At 66.0% G+C, this 22,308-nt stretch overlaps 1 protein-coding gene across 1 annotated transcript; it reads left to right on the forward strand.

Annotated features, from left to right (window-relative positions):
• The first annotated feature begins 12,028 nt into the window (after window positions 1-12,028).
• On the forward strand, window positions 12,029-15,948 carry HMX1 (H6 family homeobox 1). The gene is made up of 2 exons (XM_039232104.1): window positions 12,029-12,422; window positions 15,299-15,948. Exons 1-2 carry the CDS (start codon window positions 12,029-12,031, stop codon window positions 15,946-15,948), a joined length of 1,044 nt encoding a protein of 347 aa, XP_039088035.1.
• Window positions 15,949-22,308: the final 6,360 nt, after the last annotated feature.

Below are 22,308 nucleotides of genomic sequence, written 5' to 3' on the forward strand. Positions count from 1 at the left end.
GGCTGCTCTTGCTGCCTCTGCAGCCTGAGCCGCTGGGGGCACTGTGGGCTCAGAGCCCGGCCCCACCTTGCACGCTCTGTCGCTGCTTTCCGCCTGCTGCGGGGACTGGGCACAGCCTCCCACCTCGTGACCCCCGCCAAACGATTCCTTTTGGGGGGCTCTGCATAAGCTGGAAACCTCACCAGTCACGAAGGATGCTAAGCGCAGAGGCCCATGTGGGCTGCGGGCACTGGGTGAGGTTAGAGACCCGGCCAGGACGCAGGACCACACCCTGGGGGCTCGGCCTTGGGGTGAGGGCGCAGGGGACAGCATGGCGGGGGAGGGGCAGCCTCTGGCTTGCGGTCAGCGTGAAGGACACACAGGGACAGAGGCTTCTATCCCAGGGGCGCAGGCAGGACCAGACCCCAGGCCGCGAGGCTTATAGCCGCCCCCGCAGGCACGAAGGCGCTGCCATCACCGGACAGTCCCCGATGGTACAGCTGTGTGTTGTGTGAAGTCGGGTGACCAGCACGTCAGATTTGACAGGCGCCCCCTCCCTGCCCATCCCTGCCCAGTCCACACAGCTGTGCCCACCCAGACCCTGGCCAGCCTCTGGTGGGGTCCCCCCAGGCAGGGAGCCCCGGGCACCGGCGGGCAGAGGAAGCCATGTGCATGGGCGAGACCACCCCGAGCACACACACGGCTGGAGCGTGACTTGTCTGAGGCACTGAAATCGGGGGTCTCATCAAGGAAGGGGGCGGGTCCCTGGGCCCAGAGCACAAAACTCTGTCAGGCGTAGCTCTCCTCTGAGGCTGTGCAGCAGCCTGGAGCTCGCCTCTGTCTCGTGGTGACTGGGCTCTCACAGACCGTTTCTCACATGAGCTGGCCTCTTGCACAACTGGCCTCAGAGGCCCAATCTTTCCGCGCGTCCTCTCGAGTGTGAGTAAAGAGGATGGCAGGCACAGAAGATGTGGCGAGCGATCTTGTGTGGTAGTGAGCTCCCCGTTGGGAGAGGTGTGCAAGCAGCAGGTGGATGACCCCTGTTAGGAAGATCCTACATGGAGCCATTGTGTGGGACCCTCCCTCTGAATTAATTTTCCAGGACGATTTCCAAGTGTGGCTTAAAGTCAGCTTTCTGTGGCCACTGGGCTTGCGTCACCCAGGCCAAAAGAGCAAACGGCAGGTATACGGGTACGTGTGGAGGGAGCCGGGGCCAGGCTGCTGCGCTGGAGGCTGATGAGGATGTAGGTGGTGTCCTGGGCTGAAGAATGTTCCCCCGGAGACAGCACATCCTGATCCCCGAAAACATACAGATGTGCCCTTGGGTGGGAAAAGGGTCTTTGTAGATGAGATTAGTTAAGGACATTGAGATTACCCACAATTACCCAGGTGGGCCTTAAACACAGTTACATGGGTGCTAAAAATGGGAGACAGAGATCACACACACACACACACACACACACACACGTAAGACAGAGGCAGAGGTGGGGCAGGGCGGCCACAAGCCCACCAGGCTCGGAGCCCCAGAGGAGCACGACTGTGTGGACCCTTGATGTCAGCCCAGTGACCCTGATGTCAGACTTCTGCGCCCCCCCCCCCCAGATCTCTGATACACTTCTGTTGCTTTAAGCTGTCCAGTTTGTGACTTGGGAGCGTGGCCAGGGCCGGGCGTCCCCAGCTGGGTTCCCGGGGCTCCACAGCACACTCTGTGTCCTGGACAGGCCCGGAGCCCAGGCCATGGCTGCAGGGGGCCCAGCAGAAGGGTGCTTTGGGTCTGGGGGCCCCTCAGTCTTGCCTGGGGCCTGGGGCCCCCACAGGAATGCTGGTGGGAGGGCTCTCCCCAGGGCGGGGAGCTGGGGGGGGCAGGGAGAGCATCTTGGGGGCAGGCGCTGGGCTGGCGTCTGCAGGGTCTTCCCCCCACCCCTGCCAAGCCTGCGAGCCCCAGCCAGGCATGCGGCTCTGGAGAAGCCCAAGCTGGTGGGCAGATGATGACAGATGGGACGGGCGGAGATGCCATGTTAAATTCACCCCTCCGTCCAGCAAGTATCTCATCTCCTCCGGGACTTGCTGGAAAGGCTCAGTGGGTCGGAGCAGCAGAGTGCTGACAGCCTCTCCCCACTGGGCTCTGAGCCTTGGGTCAGGGGTGAGGAGGCTGGGGGGGGGGGGTGCGTGGTCACTGATTGAGACCCGAGGGGGCGGGGTGAGTGTGAGGCTGCGGTTGGTGCTCAGAGGGACAGGAGGGGGAGGAGAGGCTGGGATCTCATTAATGCACACCAGCTTGTGCTCTCTGGACTCCAAATACAGTGCTCCATTTCCGGTTCTAAACTGCCTGTCCACCCACAATGGGGCCGGGCGGGGGCGATGAAGCCAAGGGGACGGAGGCGGTCCCTTAACTTAGGTCCGCTGTACACTCTTCAGTCTGGCAAAATAAAATTAAAAGGGAGGTACACTGCCTGGCAGCAGGGGTGTGGAGGAGAGGTGCCCCATTCAGTGCCAGCGCAGGGGTGAAGCGTGGCAGCCGACGGGAAAAGCAGTGTGGAAAAGTGTGTCAGTGACACACGCACGCGCTACTGGGCCCCTCAGTCCTACTGCTGGGCTCTGTCTCCTAGAAACGCAAGGAGCCGCACCTAAAGGGACAAGGACACGCTCCCTTGTGAGGGACACAAACCCAGCGTTCTGTGGGGTCACCAGGGCCCCGACACGGTGCCTTGGAAAGGGAGATGGGGGAAGTGTGGCCCGCCAGCCACGGAGATGAATGCTGATCCGAGCCACGTGGCGGGAGTTCGTGGAGGAGTGGAGCCTGCGCGCAGCTTGTGACGTCGCCTTGGTGCTGTCTGTGAAGGTCTATGTTAGACTGAATGAGTTTAGGGCAGTGGGGGAGGGTGTACCCAGGTGGGCACTGTGGGTTTACAGGGGCGCGAGGTGGGGGGTGGGTGGACACTAACGGCGTCCATGGCAGAATGCACATGGGTCTAAGGCTGTGTAAGTGTGCAAGGGGCACGTACAGGGCATCTGCCTGTGTGCACAAGGGATAGATGTGTGGATGCCGGGGTGGGGTCATGCTGTGAGGGTGGGCGTGTGGGGGTGTGGAGGGGCGTGCTGGTGTGTGGGGAGAGGTGTGCAAATGGGTGTGGGTAGGGTTGTGGGCAGGGGTGTGCACAGAAGTATGGGTAGGGGTGTGCGCAGGGGTGTGGGTAGGGGTGTGCGCAGGGGTGTGGGTAGGGATGGGGTAGGGGTGTGAACAGGGGTGGGGGGTAGAGGTGTGGGCAGGGGTGTGGGTAGGGTTGTGGGCAGGGGTGTGCACAGAAGTATGGGTAGGGGTGTGCGCAGGGGTGTGGGTAGGGGTGTGCGCAGGGGTGTGGGTAGGGATGGGGTAGGGGTGTGAACAGGGGTGAGGGGTAGAAGTGTGGGCAGGGGTGTGGGTAGGGTTGTGGGCAGGGGTGTGCACAGAAGTATGGGTAGGGGTGTGCGCAGGGGTGTGGGTAGGGGTGTGCGCAGGGGTGTGGGTAGGGATGGGGTAGGGGTGTGAACAGGGGTGAGGGGTAGAAGTGTGGGCAGGGGTGTGGGTAGGGTTGTGGGCAGGGGTGTGCACAGAAGTATGGGTAGGGGTGTGCGCAGGGGTGTGGGTAGGGGTGTGCGCAGGGGTGTGGGTAGGGATGGGGTAGGGGTGTGAACAGGGGTGGGGGGTAGAGGTGTGGGCAGGGGTGTGGGTAGGTTTGTGGGCAGGGGTGAGGTGTTGGTAGGGATGTGGGTAGGGGTGTGGTAGGGGTGTGGGTAGGTTTGTGGGCAGGGGTGAGGGTAGGGGTGTGGTGGGTGTGTGGTAGGGGTGTGGGGTAGGGGTGTGAGCAGGGGTGTGGGGTAGGGGTGTGAGCAGGGGTGTGGGCAGGGGTTGGTGAGTGTGGGGGTGGATGGGGGTGAGAGTGGGTGTGCATGCGTGTCGTATGTGTTTGTAGGTTACACGTGTACCAGTATGCGAGTGGGTATGAGTGTGTGTCCCTGGGGATGTGCATGGAGTGTGGGTGCGTGAGGGGAACAGGGTGAGTGTGTAGGTGTGTGGGGGGTTGTGGGGGGATGTGTACGGGGGTTGGATGTGTGGGTGTGCAGGTATGTATGGGATGTGGGTGTATGAGGGGTATGGGGTGTGCCTCTGTGTATGGAGGGATGTGTGTGAGGGGCGTGCGGGGTGAGTGTGCCCGCGGGGAGGTGTGGTGTGGGTGTGCATGGGGGGCGTGGCTGGGGTGAGCGTGGGACGCGGCCTATGTCGGCCTGGGGGGGAGCGGGAGGCACAGAGCGCTGGCCGGGGGTGGGGGCGGCGGGGTCCCAGATGGCCTGGATTATCTCCTTTACGTCATCACGTATTTTTCCCATTTTCGAGTTCTCTGTGTGAGCATGTATTATTTATATAACAGAGAAGATCTTTTGTGGTGAATAAGAGATTGGGGTGAAGGCAGAGGCCTGAAGGGCCTGGGGCGTTGGGCAGGCGCCTCATCTGCGCCGGGGGTGCCCTCGGGACGCCCCCATCAGTGTGGCCCGGGGGGCTGGCCTCGGTGGGGGGCTCCCTCGGTCCTTGCTCCTTGGTCTAGGGCTCCGTGCCCAGATCGTCCTGACTGTGGCAGCCCCCCCCGCAGGGTCCCCAACCTCCTCCCCCCACCCCTGCAGGCTGGACTTGGCTGGGTGGCCCTGCCAGATGACCCTCGCCATTCTTCCCTCCCAGGGAATCATTTTGGGGACTTCTTTCTCCGTTTCTTTTTTAAAAATTCAGTAGCGCTCACACCTGGTCCACACCCCAAATTGCACCAAGGTGCAAGCCGTGTGACAGCCAGACGCTGTCCTGCCTCGTCTCCGGGAGGGAGCGTCACCCCGCGTGTCCCTTCCCAGGAACAGCAAGGCGGCACTCAGGCGGGGGCTGTGGGAGCTCAGTGCCACACGCCGGGGCTCGGGGCAGACAGCCCTGGTCTCGCAGCTCTGGAGGCCGCGAGTCCAAGATGGGGGGGCCCCGGCCGCGCTCCCCCGAAGGCTCCAGGTGGGGTGTGGGCGTGAGTTCCAGTCCCCCCGGTGCTGTCCCCACTGTCCCCGTGCGTCTGCCTCTTCAGAGAGCTCCTTCTAGAAGGATGCCAGGGTCAGAGTGTGAGCTGTCTTAACTAATTACATCCACCAGGACTCTGTCCCCAAATCGGTCACATTCTGAGGCGCTGGGGGTTAGGGCTTCAACACAGGGATTTCGGGGGGACGCAGCTGAGCCCATCACAGAAGCAGACACAGGGCGTGTGTGTGTACGTGGACCTACTGGTATCTGCCCCTCCCCCACGTACACGCGCGCTGTGCCCTGGCTTGCTCCCTTCCCCCGGCCTATTCCGGGGAGCGGGGTCCCGCATCAGGAGCACCTCCTTCTCTCCCCCGCTGCACGACACGTCCTGTGGCAGCGAGCGACCTCCACGTTGTCCGCCACCCTCCCCTCCGTCTTTCTGCGGGGGAGGTGAGCGTGGTGAGGTCACACGTGCGAAGCCCCAGATGGGGCCTGGCCATCGCGGGGGCTCCAAGTGCTCGCGGAATCCGCTGGGTGTGGGACTCACTCCTTGTGCAGGGGGGGTGAGGGCTGCCCCCCCCGGGTGTGCGACCCTGCAGCGGGGACACCGAGCCGAGCCATGTAAGGGGACTTTCCTGGGAAGAGGCTCCAGCTGGCACCCTGCACGGGGCCGGGCACGAACACGGCCTGCACCCCATCCACTCCAGGACAAAAAGGGGCAAGCCGGGCCAGACTGTGGGGTTCCCATACTGGCGCTGGCTGGCTGAGGCTTCCAGAAACTTCCCTCCAGCTGCTGGGAAGAGTTTCCCCACACTGTGGTCACCACCCTTTGTCCCAGCCGCATTTCTGCAAGTCACTTCCAATCAAGGTCACAGGCAGTGCCAGCTGTCTGAGGGTCCCCCGTGGTTCGGATAACTCTGAGCACAGCTCGGCCCCATTGTGGAAACTGAGTCCAGCGTCCCCTCGAGGTGCTCTTCGTACCCGACCCAGACGTGTCCGCGCCCCAAGCCTTAGAGACCACAGCGCCGCAGGTCTTCACTGAGGCAGGAAATGGCAGCATCCGGCCAGGCGGGACTGCGAACAGAGCGGAAGATTCTATCTTCACGCTTCAGAACAGTCCTGAGATCGTCCACCCAAGGAGTGTGTTCTGGGGACCCAGCGGGAGGCTTGCAGACAGTGTGTCCCAGTCCCCGTCCAGGGGAGCCTCTTATGCGCGTTTCCAGACGAGACAGTGCTGCCCACTGGGCCCCAAGGCGGGTCCTCCGCAGGGCTGGGACCCCAATTCTCACATTGCCGTGAAAGATGCTGAGAAAAAAACAACCAGGCGATAGATGGAGGGACAGAGATGGGCAGATGTGGAAAAGCAACGCGCTGATGGAAGGATCTAGATGGTAGGCATTGAGGTGTTCTCTGGCCGATTCTTTCAACTTTTGCATGTTTGAAAGTTTTCAAAATAAAATGTCGGAGAGAAAATATACCCCCTCGTGAGTGAGAGTTCTTGGCAAGGTCCGGGGCTTGCGTGCATCTTCTCTGGGGAGGGGGGAGGCACGGGGACCAGGGGGCCGCTCACCCCGGGGGGGACAGGACAGGACACCCACCAAGGCTGGGGTAGGGGTGAGCAGAAGGGGGCCCGGGCCAGGCACTCCCTGCAAAGGCCTTGACGGTTGGAGGTGGAGGGGTCTTCTCCGCACGGCTGGCGCCCCATTCCCAGGGTGGCTTTGTGAGGGGTGCTGACCCTGCCAAGGGGACAGGTTGGCACATCTCTTCACCTGCCCCCTCCCGCAGGGGCTGCAAGTGGGAAGGGCTGGGCCCCTCCCCTTCCGGGGCGATTCCATGGAGGGGGTGTCTTCAGGGCTAGCTGGGGGGCGGAGTGGCCCAGGCTTTGGGCGCAGGGCTCCACTCCACGGGCTCCAGTGCCCAGGCCGCCATGTTCCTCCCCCCCGCCCCTCCCCCTCCCCCTCCTCCTCTCCGTCCTCCCCCTCCCTCCCACCCTGCTCCTCCTTCTCCCGCTCTCTCTGCGAACCATCCACTTAACGCGTTATGAAAATTAGCCTCCTCTTTGCAGTGTTTAAAGGGGCACTTTCCCAGGGAGGGATGTGGCTACAGACCCTTAAAGGCCCAAATAATTTTCAGACATTGGCTCTTTTTGAAAACAAGCATTTTTAATATACACCGAAGACTCGCCTGCACCGCCATCTCCACCCCCCTCCCCGTGGCCCCTCTTGGGGAGCGGCCCTTTCCTGCCGGGGCGTCTGGGGGGCAGGGACTGGCCGATGAGCACGGAGGGCTCAGCAGCTGAGCTCAGTGTCTGATGGCACATCTGGGCAGCGCGACGACTTCACGCTGGCTGTGGCGTGGGGGCCAACCATCTGACAAGCCAGTAAGGAGGCACCGGGGCTCTGCCCGCGGCCCGGCTCCGGCCCCTGGAGACGGGTCCCTGGCGCGGCCACTGCCCTCACTCGGGCCCTCCTTCGCGCTTGGGCATCTCTCATCCACCCCGCGTGAGCCGCCTCTTCCAGGTTCCCGCTGTGGCTCCGCTTTAGCTCTGCCCCACCTCCCTGGTTACCCAACCTGCAAATGGCTCCCCGTTGCTTTGCAAACTAAGAACCTATTCTCTAGCTCTCCCCGCAGGGCTCCCAACTGCTCCCCTCCCCAGCAGCAGGTCCCCCTTCCCCTCACGGCCCAGTGCGAGTGATGGGCATCCATACAGACCGTCACCAGGAGTGCCGTCCCCGGGCACGCGCCCCACACCACTCTCGGAGGGCAGGCAGGTCCCCTCACCCCAGTGAGATGCACGAAGGCAGGGGGGCAGCCCGCAAGCCCCCCATGGGGCAGGCAGCTATCCCTGCCACGCGTGTCTTTTCCCGAAGGACCTCATCCCGGGATCTGAGGGTCCCCTGACTGAGAGAGGGGGTCCAAGACCCTTCCCCTTGAGCCCTGATGGGAGGTGAGCTGCCGTCCACAGGGCAGAGAGGGGCAGTGCTCGAGTTCCCAGGGCAGGCTCTGCAGCCCTCTCCCTCTCTCCCCCCTCCCCCCACACCCCTCTCCCTCCCCTGTGCCCCCTCCCACCTGCCCTCCCCCCACTCCCCTCTCCCTTCTCTGAACCTCTCACCCCCCTTCTTCCTCTCTCCCCCTCTCTCCACCCCACATCCCTCTCCCTCCCCTGCATCCCTCTCTCTCCTTCTCCCCTCTATCCCTCCCTCCCCCCTCCCACACCCCTCTCCCTCTCCCCCACACCCCTTCCCTCCTTCTGGCCCTTCCCCTTCCCCCCACCGTTCTCCTTCCCCTATACCCCTCCCTCCTTCTCCCCTCTCCCCCTAACTCCCCCTTCCCACACCCCTCTCCCTCCCTCTCCTCCCCCACACTGCACCCCTCTCCCTCACCCCCAACCCTTCCACATTGGTTCTGGGAACCCAAGTGGTGTGGACGCCAGGTCACACGGAGGGGACCCATGTAGGGCTCCTGGGACTGGCACCAGCCTCAGCCCTGGATAAATGAGCCACTGGGCTTCAGATGCGTCCCTTCAAGTCTTTCAAGTGTCCCCGCCAGGCCCCAAGGTCATAAGGCATCTCCAGCCCACAGACCCAGTGAGCGTACTGACAAAGGGTTGCTGTACATCACTACGTTGGGGGAAGTGTGTGACGCAGCTGTAGTAACAGGACAAGGGATATACGGCTGCCAGGTTCCTACACAGCGATTTACAAACTAGGGTTACACGGACCAGCACGGACCTCAAACTTATACTTTCAGGAGGGAAAATACACACAGGCACGGGGTGGGGACAGCATGAGGGTGAGCTAAGGCCAAATAGGATTGGGGTTAGAGAGGGCAGAAGCAAAACTGAGAGAAATGTGAATTTAAAAGTGGACATTCCTGGGGCGCCGGGGTGGCTCAGTCGTTTGGGCATTGGGCTTGGGCTCAAGTCGTGATCTCGCAGTTCCTGAGTCTGACCCTGCTTCGGGCTCTGTGCTGACAGCTCGGAGCCTGGCGCCTGCTTCGGATTCTGGGTCTCCCTCTCTCTCTCTGCCCCTCCTCTACTCTCATTCTGTCTCTCTCTCTCAAATATAAATAAACATTAAAAAAATTTTTTTACAGTGGACATTCCCTAAAATGATTCCAAAAAAACCCCCAGCTTATCAAGACCAAACAAAACAGACGGAGGCTTGCTGCAGTTTGCCGATGGAAGCTTCTGGGATTATTCCCACGACCACATCTCGGCCTTGCAGGGCACCTTTGGCTACCAGCTCTGAGCTGGGTGCCCGGGACGCAGGTGCCAGGGCACAGGCCCCGCTCACTGTCCGCTGAGAAGACCTCTAGGGCCTTTCGCTGGGATTCCCCCGACATCCCACTGAACAGGGGAGGGGCCGCTCGGAGGGGGTAAGGAAGGACGACGAGAACGGACAGAGAAGGAATGCGGGGGTGGCTGCGGGGGTGCCTCACAGAGATGGAGACTCACACAGGCTCTACTTTCCTGCACCAGGAGTCTCTCCACCCAGTGCCCACAGGTGACCGGAAACGTGAGCTCTGGCCCTCTGAGCACTAGGACCTGGGCTCCGGGCCGCGAAGGCCGCGCGTGTCCACTCAGTGCCCGGACGGAGGGCCGGAGACTGTCCCGGGCTTGAGACCCACCAGCCCCCAGAGCTGCCCGCAGGTCTGGACGCGCAAAGCCTCGGTGGGGTGATCCCGGGTCCCCACCTCTGCGGACAGTCCTGTCTCAGAACCGGCCTCTCCTCCCGCCTCGACCCAGGCTGTCCTCTGGCTCCGGAGCAGCTCTGTGCACAGAGGCGGGAGGCCTGGGCCAGCATGCTCGGCGACCTCTCCCCTCCGGAACCGACCCGCGGCCCAGCGGCGACCCTCTGCCGGCTCTACACTGCCCGCGCCCTGGGGCTCCGCCGGCACAGTCGTCGTGAACGTCTTGGGCCAGCAGCACAGGGACCCAGCGGCGGCGCTGCCCGGTGCCCTCAGGGGGGAAGCGCCCCCTGCACTCCCCACAAGGCCGGTGCGGGGGACACGGGCGAGGAGGCTCCTCTGCTCTTGATCCTCGGTCCAGACCCGGCGCGGCAGTCAGTGAGGCCGCCCTGGCCTGGGCGCACCCAGCCTCCCTCCCCACAGCCTGCCGCCACAGGGTGCTAAGTCCCAGAGCCTCACAAGAGAAGAAAGAGGCTGCGAGGTGAGGCGCCCCCGCCCCGGGCCACGCGCCTGGAGAGCAGAGAGAACAAAAGTCCAGATTCCGGAGAAAGTCCCCAGGGCAGTGGCAGCACTGGCCCCTCAGGCTGGAGGTTCAAGAAATGCGCTGAAGGTGGGCCCAGGACAACCTCTAACGTAGGGGGTTAGAAGGCCCCTTGGTCCCCGGAGCCATTGTCTTTTTATCCAGGTACCTCTCTGGCCTCAGTTTCCCTGACTCTCAGGAGGGCGCTCTGATTTGGTGATGTGGTTAGCCCCGGCTGGCACTGATCTTCCCAAAGGACTGAGCTTACCAGTTCTTTCCTTGGCTCAGCCCCTTGGGTCTCGGATGCGCAGCGTCTAGCCTCCGCGGCTGCCGGCCGGCAGAATCCCGCCGGCTCCGAGGCCTCGCCACTCTGCTCCCCCATCCGACTCTGGGCCCAGAATACCGGAATTCGGGCCTGCCAGAGCCACTTACCCTACGATGTACTCTCTCCTCGCCTCGCCTCTGTTTTCCCCTCTGGAAAATGGGGTTGACGCTCCCGGCCGCTGTGGCTGAGCTGAAACGCGGAGAGCCGGGCGGCGCGGCTGGACAGGGGCCCCAGCTGGCACTGGGAGGCAGGACGTATCTCTCCGAGATAACCCGCGTCCGGGGAAGCCAGCCCCACCCGCGCGACCGCGCTGTGACCCGGTGACTCGGCCGTCACCTGCGGACACGGCTCCGGGGGCGGCGGCGTGGGCCAGGAGGCGCTTTTCTGCCACCGCGCTCCCGGCTGCAGCGATGGGAGGAGACTCCCCACGGGTTCGGAGTCCAGGAACGGAGGCTCAGGGAGGCTGGGGCCTGCCCCGCAGACCGGGGCGACCAGGGGCAGGGGCTCCCGCCGCCCCCCGCCCGCGGCCCGAGCCTCCCGGGAGGGGGCCCCCGGCGCGCGGCGGACCGGGCCGCAGGCGGGGGTGCGGCGAGCACCTCCCTCGGCTCCGAGGCCGGGCCGTGAACGCACTCCCCTCGGCACCGAAGCACACTTTATTACGTGGAAGCACTGAACTCGGCCACAGCCTTGCAGCCCCGACACCGGGCTCTTACAAAACGGCCGAGGCCCAGCGTCTTGCGGTGTCTCGCAAGTCGCGGGGTCTTCACGCCCCGCTCGCGCGCTCACACACGTGCACACACGCACATACCACACTCGCGAGCGCGCGCGCGGCTACTCGCGCCCGGTCCGGCGCTCGCCCCGCCGCGAGGCAATTGCGGCCCTGGCCGGGCGCTGATTGGCCAGCCCGGCTCTCTTCGGGGCCCCGCCGCCAATGGGCGGCCGCCGGCCGAGGCCACGCCCCCTCCTCCCTCCCCCGGCGCCGGGCGGCGCGGGCGCGGGCGCGGGGAGCGGATCACGCGGGGCTCGCCCGGCCGCGACCCCGGGCCGGGGCCCCCGCCGCTCCCGCCTCGGCCGCGCGGCCTCCTGCGCGCCCGGTCCCCACCCCCCACGCCGGCGGCGTCTCCGCGCCACGGTCGCGCTCGGGGCCCCCCGGCGGCGTCCCCGGGCCGCGCCTCCGCCCCGCCCCCGCTGGCCCCTCCCCGCCCCTCCCCGCCCCCAGCGGGGCCGGCCCGGGCGGCGACCAGAGCGGCGACGTGAAAGGCGAGCGAGGCGGCTGCCCGGCCGGCTGTCGGCGCGCACCCGCTCCCGGCCCAGCCCAGCCCCGCGCCGAGGCCGCCGCCCGCCCGGCGGGGCCCGACGCCAGCGCGCCCGGCGGCGGCTGCACGGCCCGGCCCGCGCGTGCGCCGGGGAGCCGCGCGCGCCTGTGTCCCCCGCGCGGCCCGGGACCCCGAGGAGCCCGGCGGAGCCCGACGCCGGGCCCGCGGCAGCGATGCCGGACGAGCTGACGGAGCCCGGGCGCGCCACGCCGGCCCGCGCCTCCTCCTTCCTCATCGAGAACCTGCTGGCGGCCGAGGCCAAGGGCGCCCGGCGCGCGGCCCAGGGTGCGGGCGGCCGCGAGGACGAGGACGACGACGACGGCGACCCGGAGGACGCGGACGCGGAGCAGGCGCGGCGGCGGCGGCTGCAGCGGCGGCGGCAGCTGCGCGCGGGCGCGGGGCCCGGCGGGGAGGCGCGGGCGCGGGCGCTGCTCGGGCCGGGCGCGCTGGGCCTCGGGCCGCGGCCGCCCCCCGGGCCCGGGCCGCCCTTCGCGCTGGGCTGCGGCGGCGCGACGCGCTGGTACCCGCGGGCGCACGGCGGCTACGGAGGCGGCCTCAGTCCCGACAGTGAGTGAGGGCGCCGGAGGGGTGGGGGGCCGGGCGGTGTGCTCGGGGACTTGGGGTTCGTTGGAGGCCTTTCTGGGCCACCCTCCTCGTGTGCCGCGGGGTCGGGGTCCTGGGGAGCCCCGGTTGGGCGGGCCTGGGGGCCCACTCCCTGGGACAGGGTCCCCATGCGGGAAGGAGGCTCTGCGGGTCCCAGGGAGGCTGGTGAGCCTGCGGAGAGGAGTCTGGGGCCCGGGGACGCCAGGCGCTGGAAGAACGATGGAGAACGAGGCAGAAAGCAAGCCGAGAGAGGGCGGGTGAAGAGGGAAGGATGGAGGAAGAAGGAGGGGGGCGTGGGGAGAGGGGAGACGGGAAAAGAGAACCCCCCCGGTGACGGCGAGAAGGCCGGGGCGGGTCGCGGCGGCGAAAAAAAGAAAACAAAGTAGAGCCGGACAGGAACCGTGAAGGGGGCTGGATCGAGGGAGCCGCTGACTGGAGGCGGGGGTGCTGGATAGCTGGGCGCGGAACATCTCTGTGCCCCCGCAGTCCCATCTCCCTGGGGAGCCCCGCAGACGGGGCCTGGGCCCTCCCAGGCACCGTGGCCGCAGCTGTGCCAGGCAAGAGGGAGCCCCTTCTGAAGCCCCCAGGCCCACCCCTCTCTCTTCCTCCCCCCCCCCCCCCCCCGCCTTTGTTCCCTGCTAAGGGCTCAGAGGCTGGGTGTAGGGGTTCTCCGCCCGAGGTGCTCACCCCCCCTGCCCTGAGCCTGCTCCTTCTCCCCGGGGTCGCCGCCCCCTTGGGGACCTGCCCTTTGGAGGAAGGCCCCTGGGAGGAACACTAGGAAGTCATTCCAATTCCAGTTCTGGTCCCCAGGCTTGGCCAGCACCCCCTCTCCCCCCGCGCACATATATGCACACTGTAAAGCCCGCTGTGGACTCTTCCAGGCTCTTGCTCGGAAATCCATTAGTGTGTGCTGGGGGGCTAGGTGGGCCAGATCCCTCTCACCTCCTGGATAACCCCCCTCTCTGGAGTGGGGGAGACCCTTTCGCAAAGGGACCCTGCTCCCCGAGCCCATCCCCAGGAAGTGTGTCGCTCACACTGGCTCAGGTCTCAGTGGTTTCCCTGAAATCAAGTGACCAAATATAGCGTCCTTCCACGAGTGTTTCCGAGAAGGTGTGGCGGGGTGAGACATGTCCCCCACCTTGCCCCAGAGTTTCACCTCCCCCTACAGCCCCGGGGCGGGGGTGGGCAGCTCCGGGGGACGTGGCTCCTTATTTCGTGCGATGCGGGTTAGGGTCCGGTTTCCCACCTGGGCTGGCAGGCCTGGCTGCGTGTCTTGGGGTAGCACATGAGCCTCTGTGAGTCTGGGGGCTTGGGGCGTCAGGGGGAGGCAGAGGCCAGCCTGGAACCTGACTCCTTGTCAGCACCCAGAAAGCTCACAGCGCGGGGAGGGGGGGGTCTGGCAGGGACGCACACGGACCTGCACACCTCTGTGAGCACAGGGGTACAGCCGAGCCACACACACAAGCCTGCCGGTGTTTGCACGCCTCGCGAACGCTCGCACTGCCGCCACACCACTGTCTTCCCAGGGCTGGCGGGGGCCGCACGCCCCTTACACTGCCCCCCTGCCAGCCTTCGCGCAGGAGGCTCTGGCCCAGGCGACGGGCTAAGTGGCCTGGGCTGGCCCGGACCCTGCAGGCTGGCCCCTGCCGATTTCCAGCCGGCCTGGCTTCTTCTTCTTTTTTTTTTTAAATGTTTTTTATTTATTTCTAGGAGAGAGAGAGAGACAGCGTGAGCAGGGGAGGGTCAGAGACAGAGGGAGTCACAGACTGAAACAGGCTCCAGGCTCTGAGCTGGCAGTCAGCACAGAGCCCGACGCGGGGCTCGAACCCACAAACCGCGAGATCATGACCTGAGCGAAAGTCGGACGCTTAACCGACTAAGCCACCCAGGCGCCCCAGCCGGCCTGGCTTCTGGACAAGCCCTTGGGCCCCGGGCACCACCCCTTGCCAGCCCCGGGGGGCACCTCCTTGTGGGACATGGGGTGGAGCTCGGAATGTGGAGCCTGAGCTCAGGGACCCCTGTGGCCTTCTGTAACCCCGAGCCCCCAGGCTTGACCACGCACGGTGTTTGGGGTGCGGGTGCAGCTGCTGTGTTTTGGCGGAGCCCTAACTGTGGGCGCTCCCTTTGAGCACAACTCGGGGGAGAGCGGACATGTATGTCTCTGCGGGCTTTTGGGTGAGGGGTACAGGAAGTAGGGAGTGAGCCTCCGCCAGTGTCACCTGGAGTCTGGGGGGCTGTTTGCATTTGTTTCTTCTCGTCTTGGGGTATTTCTGTGCAAGCGGGAATTCTGCACTGGCTTCTGAGTGAACGGGGTGGGGTCACTCCAAGTCTTTATTTCTGAGTCTGGGGGCTTGGTGTCGCCTGGGTGCTGGGGAGTGTGGGCCCGGGTGCTGTGTTCCCGGCATCCACCCTCGGAAGGGTGTCTTTCCTCCAGCCCTGTTGTGCCTGCGAGTCTTTTCCTTGCTTCAGCGGAAGGAGCCAGTGGTTTCGGGAATCACTGCTGTGTTTCTGTTTGCATTTTTGTGTCCCCCCCCCGCCCCCCGTCTTCCTCTGTCCTGCTGCACTGTGGGTGCCGTCGTGAGTGAGAGCGAGCTGCCCACTGCCCAGCCTGCTGGCCTGGAGTCTTGCTCTGGTCTTCGAGCTCACCTCCTCCCGCCCTGCCTTTCTCCATCCCTGGGTGAGATCGCGGCAGCGGTGCGGGGTGCAGGGCCCCGCGCAGGGACTACGTCCGTGCGTGCAGCTCTGGGGCAGCTCTTGGGGGCAGGGGGAGCAGCTGGCCGCAGAGACGGGGTCTGGGGATCAGCCCCGGAACCAACCGTGTGCCCCTCTCTCCCCTGCAGCCAGCGACCGGGACTCACCGGAGACGGGCGAGGAGATGGGCCGCGCGGAGGGCGCCTGGCAGCGGGGCCCCGGGCCGGGAGCGGCGCAGCGAGAGGCGGCGGAGCTGGCGGCGCGCGGCCCGGCGGCCGGCGCGGAGGAAGCGGCGGAGCTGGCGGAGGCCCCGGCGGCGGCGGGCGAGGCGCGCGGCGGCGTGGGCGGCGGCCGCAAGAAGAAGACGCGCACCGTCTTCTCGCGCAGCCAGGTCTTCCAGCTCGAGTCCACCTTCGACCTGAAGCGCTACCTGAGCAGCGCGGAGCGCGCCGGCCTGGCCGCCTCCCTGCAGCTCACCGAGACGCAGGTGAAGATCTGGTTCCAGAACCGCCGCAACAAGTGGAAGCGGCAGCTGGCGGCCGAGCTGGAGGCGGCCAGCCTGTCCCCGCCGGGCGCGCAGCGCCTGGTCCGCGTGCCGGTGCTGTACCACGAAAGCCCCCCGGCCGCGGCCGCCCCCGGGCCCCCCGCCGCCCCGCTGCCCTTCCCGCTGGCGCCCGCCGCGCCCGCGCCGCCCCCACCGCTGCTCGGCTTCTCCGGGGCCCTCGCCTACCCGCTGGCCGCCTTCCCGGCGGCGGCGTCCGTGCCCTTCCTGCGGGCGCAGATGCCCGGCCTGGTGTGAGCCCCACCCGCGGCGGCCGGAGAGCTCTGGGGCGCACCGGCAAAGCGTGGGGGAGACCCGGGGCGCCCCGAGGGCCCCTCTGCGCCTCATGGCAGGCCGCCGCCGCGGCCCGAGTCCTGTCCCAAGCTCGTCCAGAATGTAACAGGGATGCCTTCCGCCGTGGCTTCTAAACAGGCCAGAGGCCTGGCAAGGAAGAGGGTGTCCTGAGAGGCAGCGCCCCAGCAGGCAGCCCGGAGCCCCCACCGGACAGGCCGCGCAGCAGCCGCGCCCCTGCCGCCAGAGCCGACCCGGGCCACAGCCGCGGCAGAGGGCTGTCAAGGTGCTTGGAGGTGACCGCTCCCATCATGCCCCCCCACAAGCGTCCTTCCCCGGACTGCGCTGGACCCCGGGCAGCAGGCCTCCGGAGGACTGTGACAGCCTCGTGGCCTTGACAGTGGGCCCAGCAGAGGGGAGCCCCCGGGAGAGCCGCCTGCCAGGCCGCCCTTCTGTCCGGCTGTTTGCTCCGCGCCGGCCCAACGGGGCTTCTCTCCTGGGCTGCGCCTCCAGTTCTTCTGGCAAAGACTTTTTTAAAAATGAATCTACTTATTTGCATAATGGAATAAAAGGGACATTTTCTGGACGCTTTCTGCCGCTCTGTGGTCACTGGGGCGGGGCCCTCCCAGCGGCAGCGGGCTCCGGGGGTGTTCCTGGAGCTCTTTCCAATGCGGGATCGGGACTCGAGGTCTGGGGACTACCCCCAGCCCCCGATGGGACATCAGGGGACAGCATGGCGGGGAGGCAGAGGGGACTGTGTCCCACAGTGCTGGGGCCTCCACAGAACCCGAAGGCACGTCAGGTGTGGTAGCACCCATGGGTGCTCCCCTTGGGCACAAGTGGCCACCAGCCGTGTGGCTCCCACGTCCATCGCCATCTCTAACTGTGCCCTCTCCTCTCCGGGCCCAAACGAAACACTGACGGTCCCAGTAAGGTCAGGTGGCAACGCGGCTCTTCAGCCCTGCCCCTCCCCCGGGCGTCAGGGTCTCTGGCAAGCTGGGGGGCGAGCCGATGGGCTCTGAACAAAAGCTTATTCCAACAGCCCGCATTAGGGTGGCCGTCCTGCCTCCATCAGCCCCCCGAGACCGGATTTTGGGGTGAATACAGGGTCCCCCGCAGGGAGTTTGGGGGAGAGACTTTATTAGGCGAGCTTCTCTATGGGGAGAGAGGTAGTTTGGGACTTGAAAGGGTCACTTCTGTAACAGAATCGGGTCCCCTTGAAACCTGTCTCTGTCCCTCAGCTTCAGGCTCCCGGGTGGAGACACACAGCATCTGGGCCACCCTAGGGGCTCGGTGCTCTCAGCGGTGGCACCAGACGGCCCAGGAGAAGGCGCCATGGGGGTCTTCCCTGGGCTGGAGGTCCATCTGTCTGTCTGCCCTGCCATCCAGCTCCCTGACCTGGAATCACTCTCTGCCCGGCTGCCAGAGCCCCGAGGCGGGTCCCAGAAAGCCGGGCTTCCTGCACCTCTAGGTCCCTGCCTTCGGGCTCACGGGGCCGCAGCATCACGGGGTGCGCGTCTGGGGACACTCTCGGGGTCCCTTCCGCAGCCCAGCCCCCGCCCCCCAGCTGCCACCTCAGGGTCCCTGCAGCCCCTCCTGGGCTGACTCTCCTCTTGCTGGGCGAGGGGGAGCCACCCACCCTGCTTTTCTCCAAACTATAGGCCTCGTTCAACTTTGGGAGGGATTTACAACCCCTTCAATAAAACGAATTTGCTGCTAGTTTATTTTCAAAGGCCGCTTCCCGGTCAGCGGCCACAGAGGGGAGTGGGGTGGCCAGGAAGCCCCTCGCAGCCACTGCAAGGGCAGCGCACTCCATCCCCCTCCCTCCCCCTCTCCCCCTGCAGGCCTCTGTACCCGCCTCAGTCGCCACCTGGGGCCCCAGCCCTCTCTTCTCTGGCTTTTGTGGAGGCGGCCCTCGGCTGCCAGCCTTCCCCGGGGGGCAGGACCTGGAAGCCGCCATCCACGCTCTGCCTCCCCTGAGTGCCCTGGCCCGCGCCCCTCGCTCATTGCACCCTCTCCGCGGCACAGACAGCCAACGTCACGGGGACTTTGGGACCTCACAGGGTACAATCAAAACCCAAGTCAGAGGGGTTATCAGTACGACACAACCGTTTTATTTAAGTGTTTGTGGCTGGTGCAGGGGTGCGTCCCCGAAGGTGCTCGCCACTGGTGTGGGTCCGCACGGGAGCCCCAGTGGCGGGGGCCACAGGTGCGGGAGAAGGGAGAGGAGGTGCCGCACGTCCAGAACCTCCTCTCTGCTCAGCAGGAAGCAAGAGCTTTCACAGGGCGCCCGGCCTCCCGCCGTGTCACAGGGAGGCAGGGTCCGTGGCTGCTGCGGCGGGTTCACAGAGAAGGGCTGTGTCTTTCCCCGAGCAGGGAGAGGCTGAGCTGTCGAGAGGCTTCCTTGCCTGTGGGCTCTTCCTCTGCACGGAGGAAGCCAGGAGGCGGAAAGAGGGGCCATCCGCTGGCTGTGCTGGAAGGGCCGGGAGCCAGGAGCCCTACAGACAGCGGATCCAAGCCTGGGTCAGACCGCCAGGGCTCCGGGAGGCTGGCTCTACCCCATAGCGACCGGCATCCTGGGTGTCTCAGCGGGGACGGCACAAACCAGTGCAAAGCAATGCGTAACACGCAGCCCAGGGAGCCCTAGAGGGCGCGCGGGACCAGGCTGGGGACGCGCCTGGCCCCAAGCTCCAGCAACATCCGTCACCTAGGGGCGTCGGCTCCGCAGAAGACGAATGCCTTCCACCCAGTCATGCCGACCTGCCCTCCCCTTCCCGAACCCACCAGCCTCACCTTCTCCTCCAGCCGAGGCCCGATTCCCGCCCAGGGGGCTGCCCAGGGCTTCGGCGTGCAGAGTCCCTGAGCCCAGGCGGGGCCAGCAGGGGCTGCACACCTGGGCCAGGCCCACTCCCTCAGGGGCCTGAAACAAAGCCCTTCTCTGCTCAGAGGCCTCAGTTTCCTCCTGGCAGACCTGCGTGAGGAGGCGGTCTGTGGCCTGTACACGCTTCGCTTTCTCTGATCCGAGCAAGGCGTCAAGGTACCGCAGGCCATAGGGACGGTCCCCTCCAGCGTCGAGGGCCCACACCGCCGTGGGACTGGGGGATGACCCGCTGTGTCTGCCCCTCGCAGCCCCCCGCCCGGGCACTACATTAGCTACCTGTACACCCGTCCCCTCCGCCCCCAGCAAAACCTATGAAGGGGCATCGGGGAAGGCCACGGGAGGCTCGTGTCCTTCCTTGGGTCAAAGGCAAACGTGGACTTGACATCCAGCCAAGCTCATGTTCCCCGAGAGCCGGACCTGCCTTGCCTCCCCACCTGCCCTGGCACGCCAGGCCCCTGCCCAGAGCCCTGGAGAGGGTGAGAGGGTCCTAGTGGGCTGTTTCCACTGTGAGCGGCAGAGCTCTGGCCTCTGGCCTCCAGCCACCCCGCCCCCAGGGCCTCCCACTGACGTCCCTGTTCGGTCCCTTCTCATCAGGTTAGAGGTAGCCTGTAGCCTCCCCCCCTCCCCCCAAGCCTGGCCACGTGGGAGGTTTCCCAGAGCCCCGCTACCCGGAAGGGGCAGGGAGCTGGCCGGCTGGTCACCAAGAGGGAAACAGCAAGAGCCAGGTCTGTCTCTCGTTTTCCAGTGTCCGTAAGTGTCTCCCTCCCTCGCATCCTTGGTGGCTTTCTGGCCCCATCTAGCAATTCTCAGAAGGGGAAATTAGGTTCCAGGGGGAGCAGGGTCTCTGCCTCAGGGCCTCCATGAAGTCACTCAGCCATGAGGCCCTTCAACTTTCTTGCTTACACCTTGTGCGAAGAGTTCAGCTGCCCATCCCCGGGGCCCCCTCCACCCCGGGCTCCCTGCCCCCGGCTCCTGTGCATACTCAGGCAGCGTCCCCACCTTCCTTCCTACCAGTCCAAAGCGTCAGGATAATCCCCTTGGGCCACTGTGTCCCCCTTCCAGTGGCCAGGCCAGGCCACCCCCAAGCTGCCTGCCTATGGAGAGGGGGTCCCACTGGGAAGTGGGGTCTGGCCTCCTCCAATCCGTCAGCCAGAAGCAGTGCTGGGCTCCGGGATCCAAGCCGGCTCCCCAAAGTGGTTTGCCCCCCGCAGGCGAAGGGGTGAGGGGGACGGACGGCCCTTCCCAGGTGGATCGAAAGAGGTCTGTCAAGTGTGACAGTTCTGAGCTCTGAATCAGGATGACACCATGAGACAAAGCCTCCAAGAAAACAATCAAGAACCTGGACACAGCACATGGCTCCGCCGCCGCCTCACTGTGCGCCCTCGCCAGGCTCTGATGCCACTGGCCTCAGTTCTTGTTGGCTTTTTAAAATTATTATAAAAATTATAGTGCTTTTTACTGCTTATCTGGAAATTGCAGTAAGGTCGACACAGAAGTATGCTGTCTGCATCTCCCTCATCAAAGGTCAAGGGCCTCTGAGTGTGGGGCCAGTTGTGGATTTATTGTTAGGTGATTTATAGCCGCGAGGTTAATTTTCAAAAGTTCTTACCGCTGAAGACTACAGCTTACGTATTTACCAAGGAAATTATGTGATGTCTGCGTTTGCTTACAAATATCGAATAACAAATCAGTGAAACAGGGGAAGCGGAGGAGAGGACAGACAGCACTGGCTTGGTCAGGAGTCCGTAATTGTTAAATGGGGGGTGGGTACCTGGGGGCTCGTTTTAAGGCGTCCTCTACTTTGTTTTATATTTGAAAACTTCCACAAGAAAAGTGCTTTAAAAAGTGACCATCGGGGAAACATCGGAGGGATGTGCTCCCAGCGACGGATTCCCCACGTCCCGGCCCGAGTCCCTGGCGGGCGCGTTTTCACTCCATCGGGGGTCTGGGCTCGGTCCGCCCACACCCTGTGCGCTTTCTGTTTCCCCTGCTCGCTGCGAACCGGCACTTAAAACCCGGCGCGCTCCATCTCTGCGAGTCTGTTTCAGGCCGAGCTTTCCTCTTCCCCCGCGAGGGTCTCCCGGCCTGCACCCCTGCCCGCTCGCCCGGGAGCCCACCCGCTCCCGGGGCGCGGATCGCCTCCGCGGGGAGGCCTGAGTCCCGCGCTGGGCGCAGCGGGGCGGCAGGAAGGGTGGGCCGCCCTCGGACGCGATCCCCGGCCGCCTGTGCAGCCCGCCCCGCGCCGCCGCGGGTTTGGGGGACCGAGCCCCGGGGCGGTCCCTCTGGTCCGCGTTGGTGTCGTGGGCTTTCCGGGGCTTTGTCCTTTCACCCCCGACTCTTGTAGGAGTTGGGGTGGGGGGCCCGTGGCTGGGCAGGAGACCCCCATGCGCCTGGGGCTCCAGCCCGGGAGCTAGACCAGTCCTAAGGGGGCGCCCCATGCCCCGGTGAGGGCATCAGCTCCCGGATCCCGGGGCTGTGAGGGCCCAGGCGGGGGGGCCCCTCAAAAGGCCGGCGGGGAGCCGGAGAGGCGCACGCGGGGGCTTCTGAGACGCGGGCCCCCATCCCCGAATTGCGGGTGTCGCCAACCTCTCGGGGAGCTGGGGTCTAGCGGACGTTGCTGACCCCCCACGACACCGGCGGGGCCTCCCGGACTCTCCGCCGGCCCGGCCGCGCGTATCCGTCTTCGCTCGGAGTCTCTCGCCTTCCTCCTCGGCCCTCCTCCCAGCAGCGCCCGGGATTCGGCCCTCGCGTCCGTCCCCGCGGGCCGCGGACCCCTTTGTTCCAGCCCCCTCTCCGGGAAGCGCTTCCCCCCCTTCTGACGTGCCCTGCTGGGAGTCGGGGAGGCCCGGGCCCCCTAAAAGGTGTCGTTTCTTTCCGGAGGCGTCTCCTCCACTTAGGCCGTTGGAGGCGCGCACGGGTCCCGACCCGCCGAGGCCTGCGTCGCCCGGCTCGGGCTGCGGGGAGCCGGCTTCGCCATTTCGCGTCCGGCCCCGCTGGGCCTCTCCAGCCGGGCTCGTCCCCTCCCCGGGCCTGAGCGGCCCTCGGGGCTGCCCGAGCTGGAAGGAGAGGCCCTGGCCGCGGCGCCGGCTCCCGGGACCCGGCGGACGCCGCGCGCCGAGCCGCCTCCCACCCCTCCCCGGCCGCCGAGCGCGCAAGGCCAAGGCCGCCGTACACCCCCGCCGCCCCGGGCGTCCCGGGCGCCCCGCCCCCGCCCCGCAGTCCTTCCGGCCCCGCCCCCACCCTGCCCGCCGGCGCCCGCGCCCCCTCCCGGCCCCCCAGCGCCGCTTACCTGGCGTCTTGGTGGCGTCTCCGAGTCTGGCTCGGCCCTCGGGCCCCGCCCCTCGGTTCTCACCTCGCCCCTTCCCGCTCCCCTCTCCCCCCGCCCGTCCCTTCCCGCCTCGGCCTCCGCGCTCACGTGCAGAGGCGGGCCGCGAGCTCACGCTTCA

Source organism: Hyaena hyaena, unplaced genomic scaffold (genome assembly GCF_003009895.1).
Source record: "Hyaena hyaena isolate Hyena2069 unplaced genomic scaffold, ASM300989v1 scaffold_63, whole genome shotgun sequence".
Taxonomy (NCBI): Eukaryota; Metazoa; Chordata; class Mammalia; order Carnivora; family Hyaenidae; genus Hyaena; species Hyaena hyaena.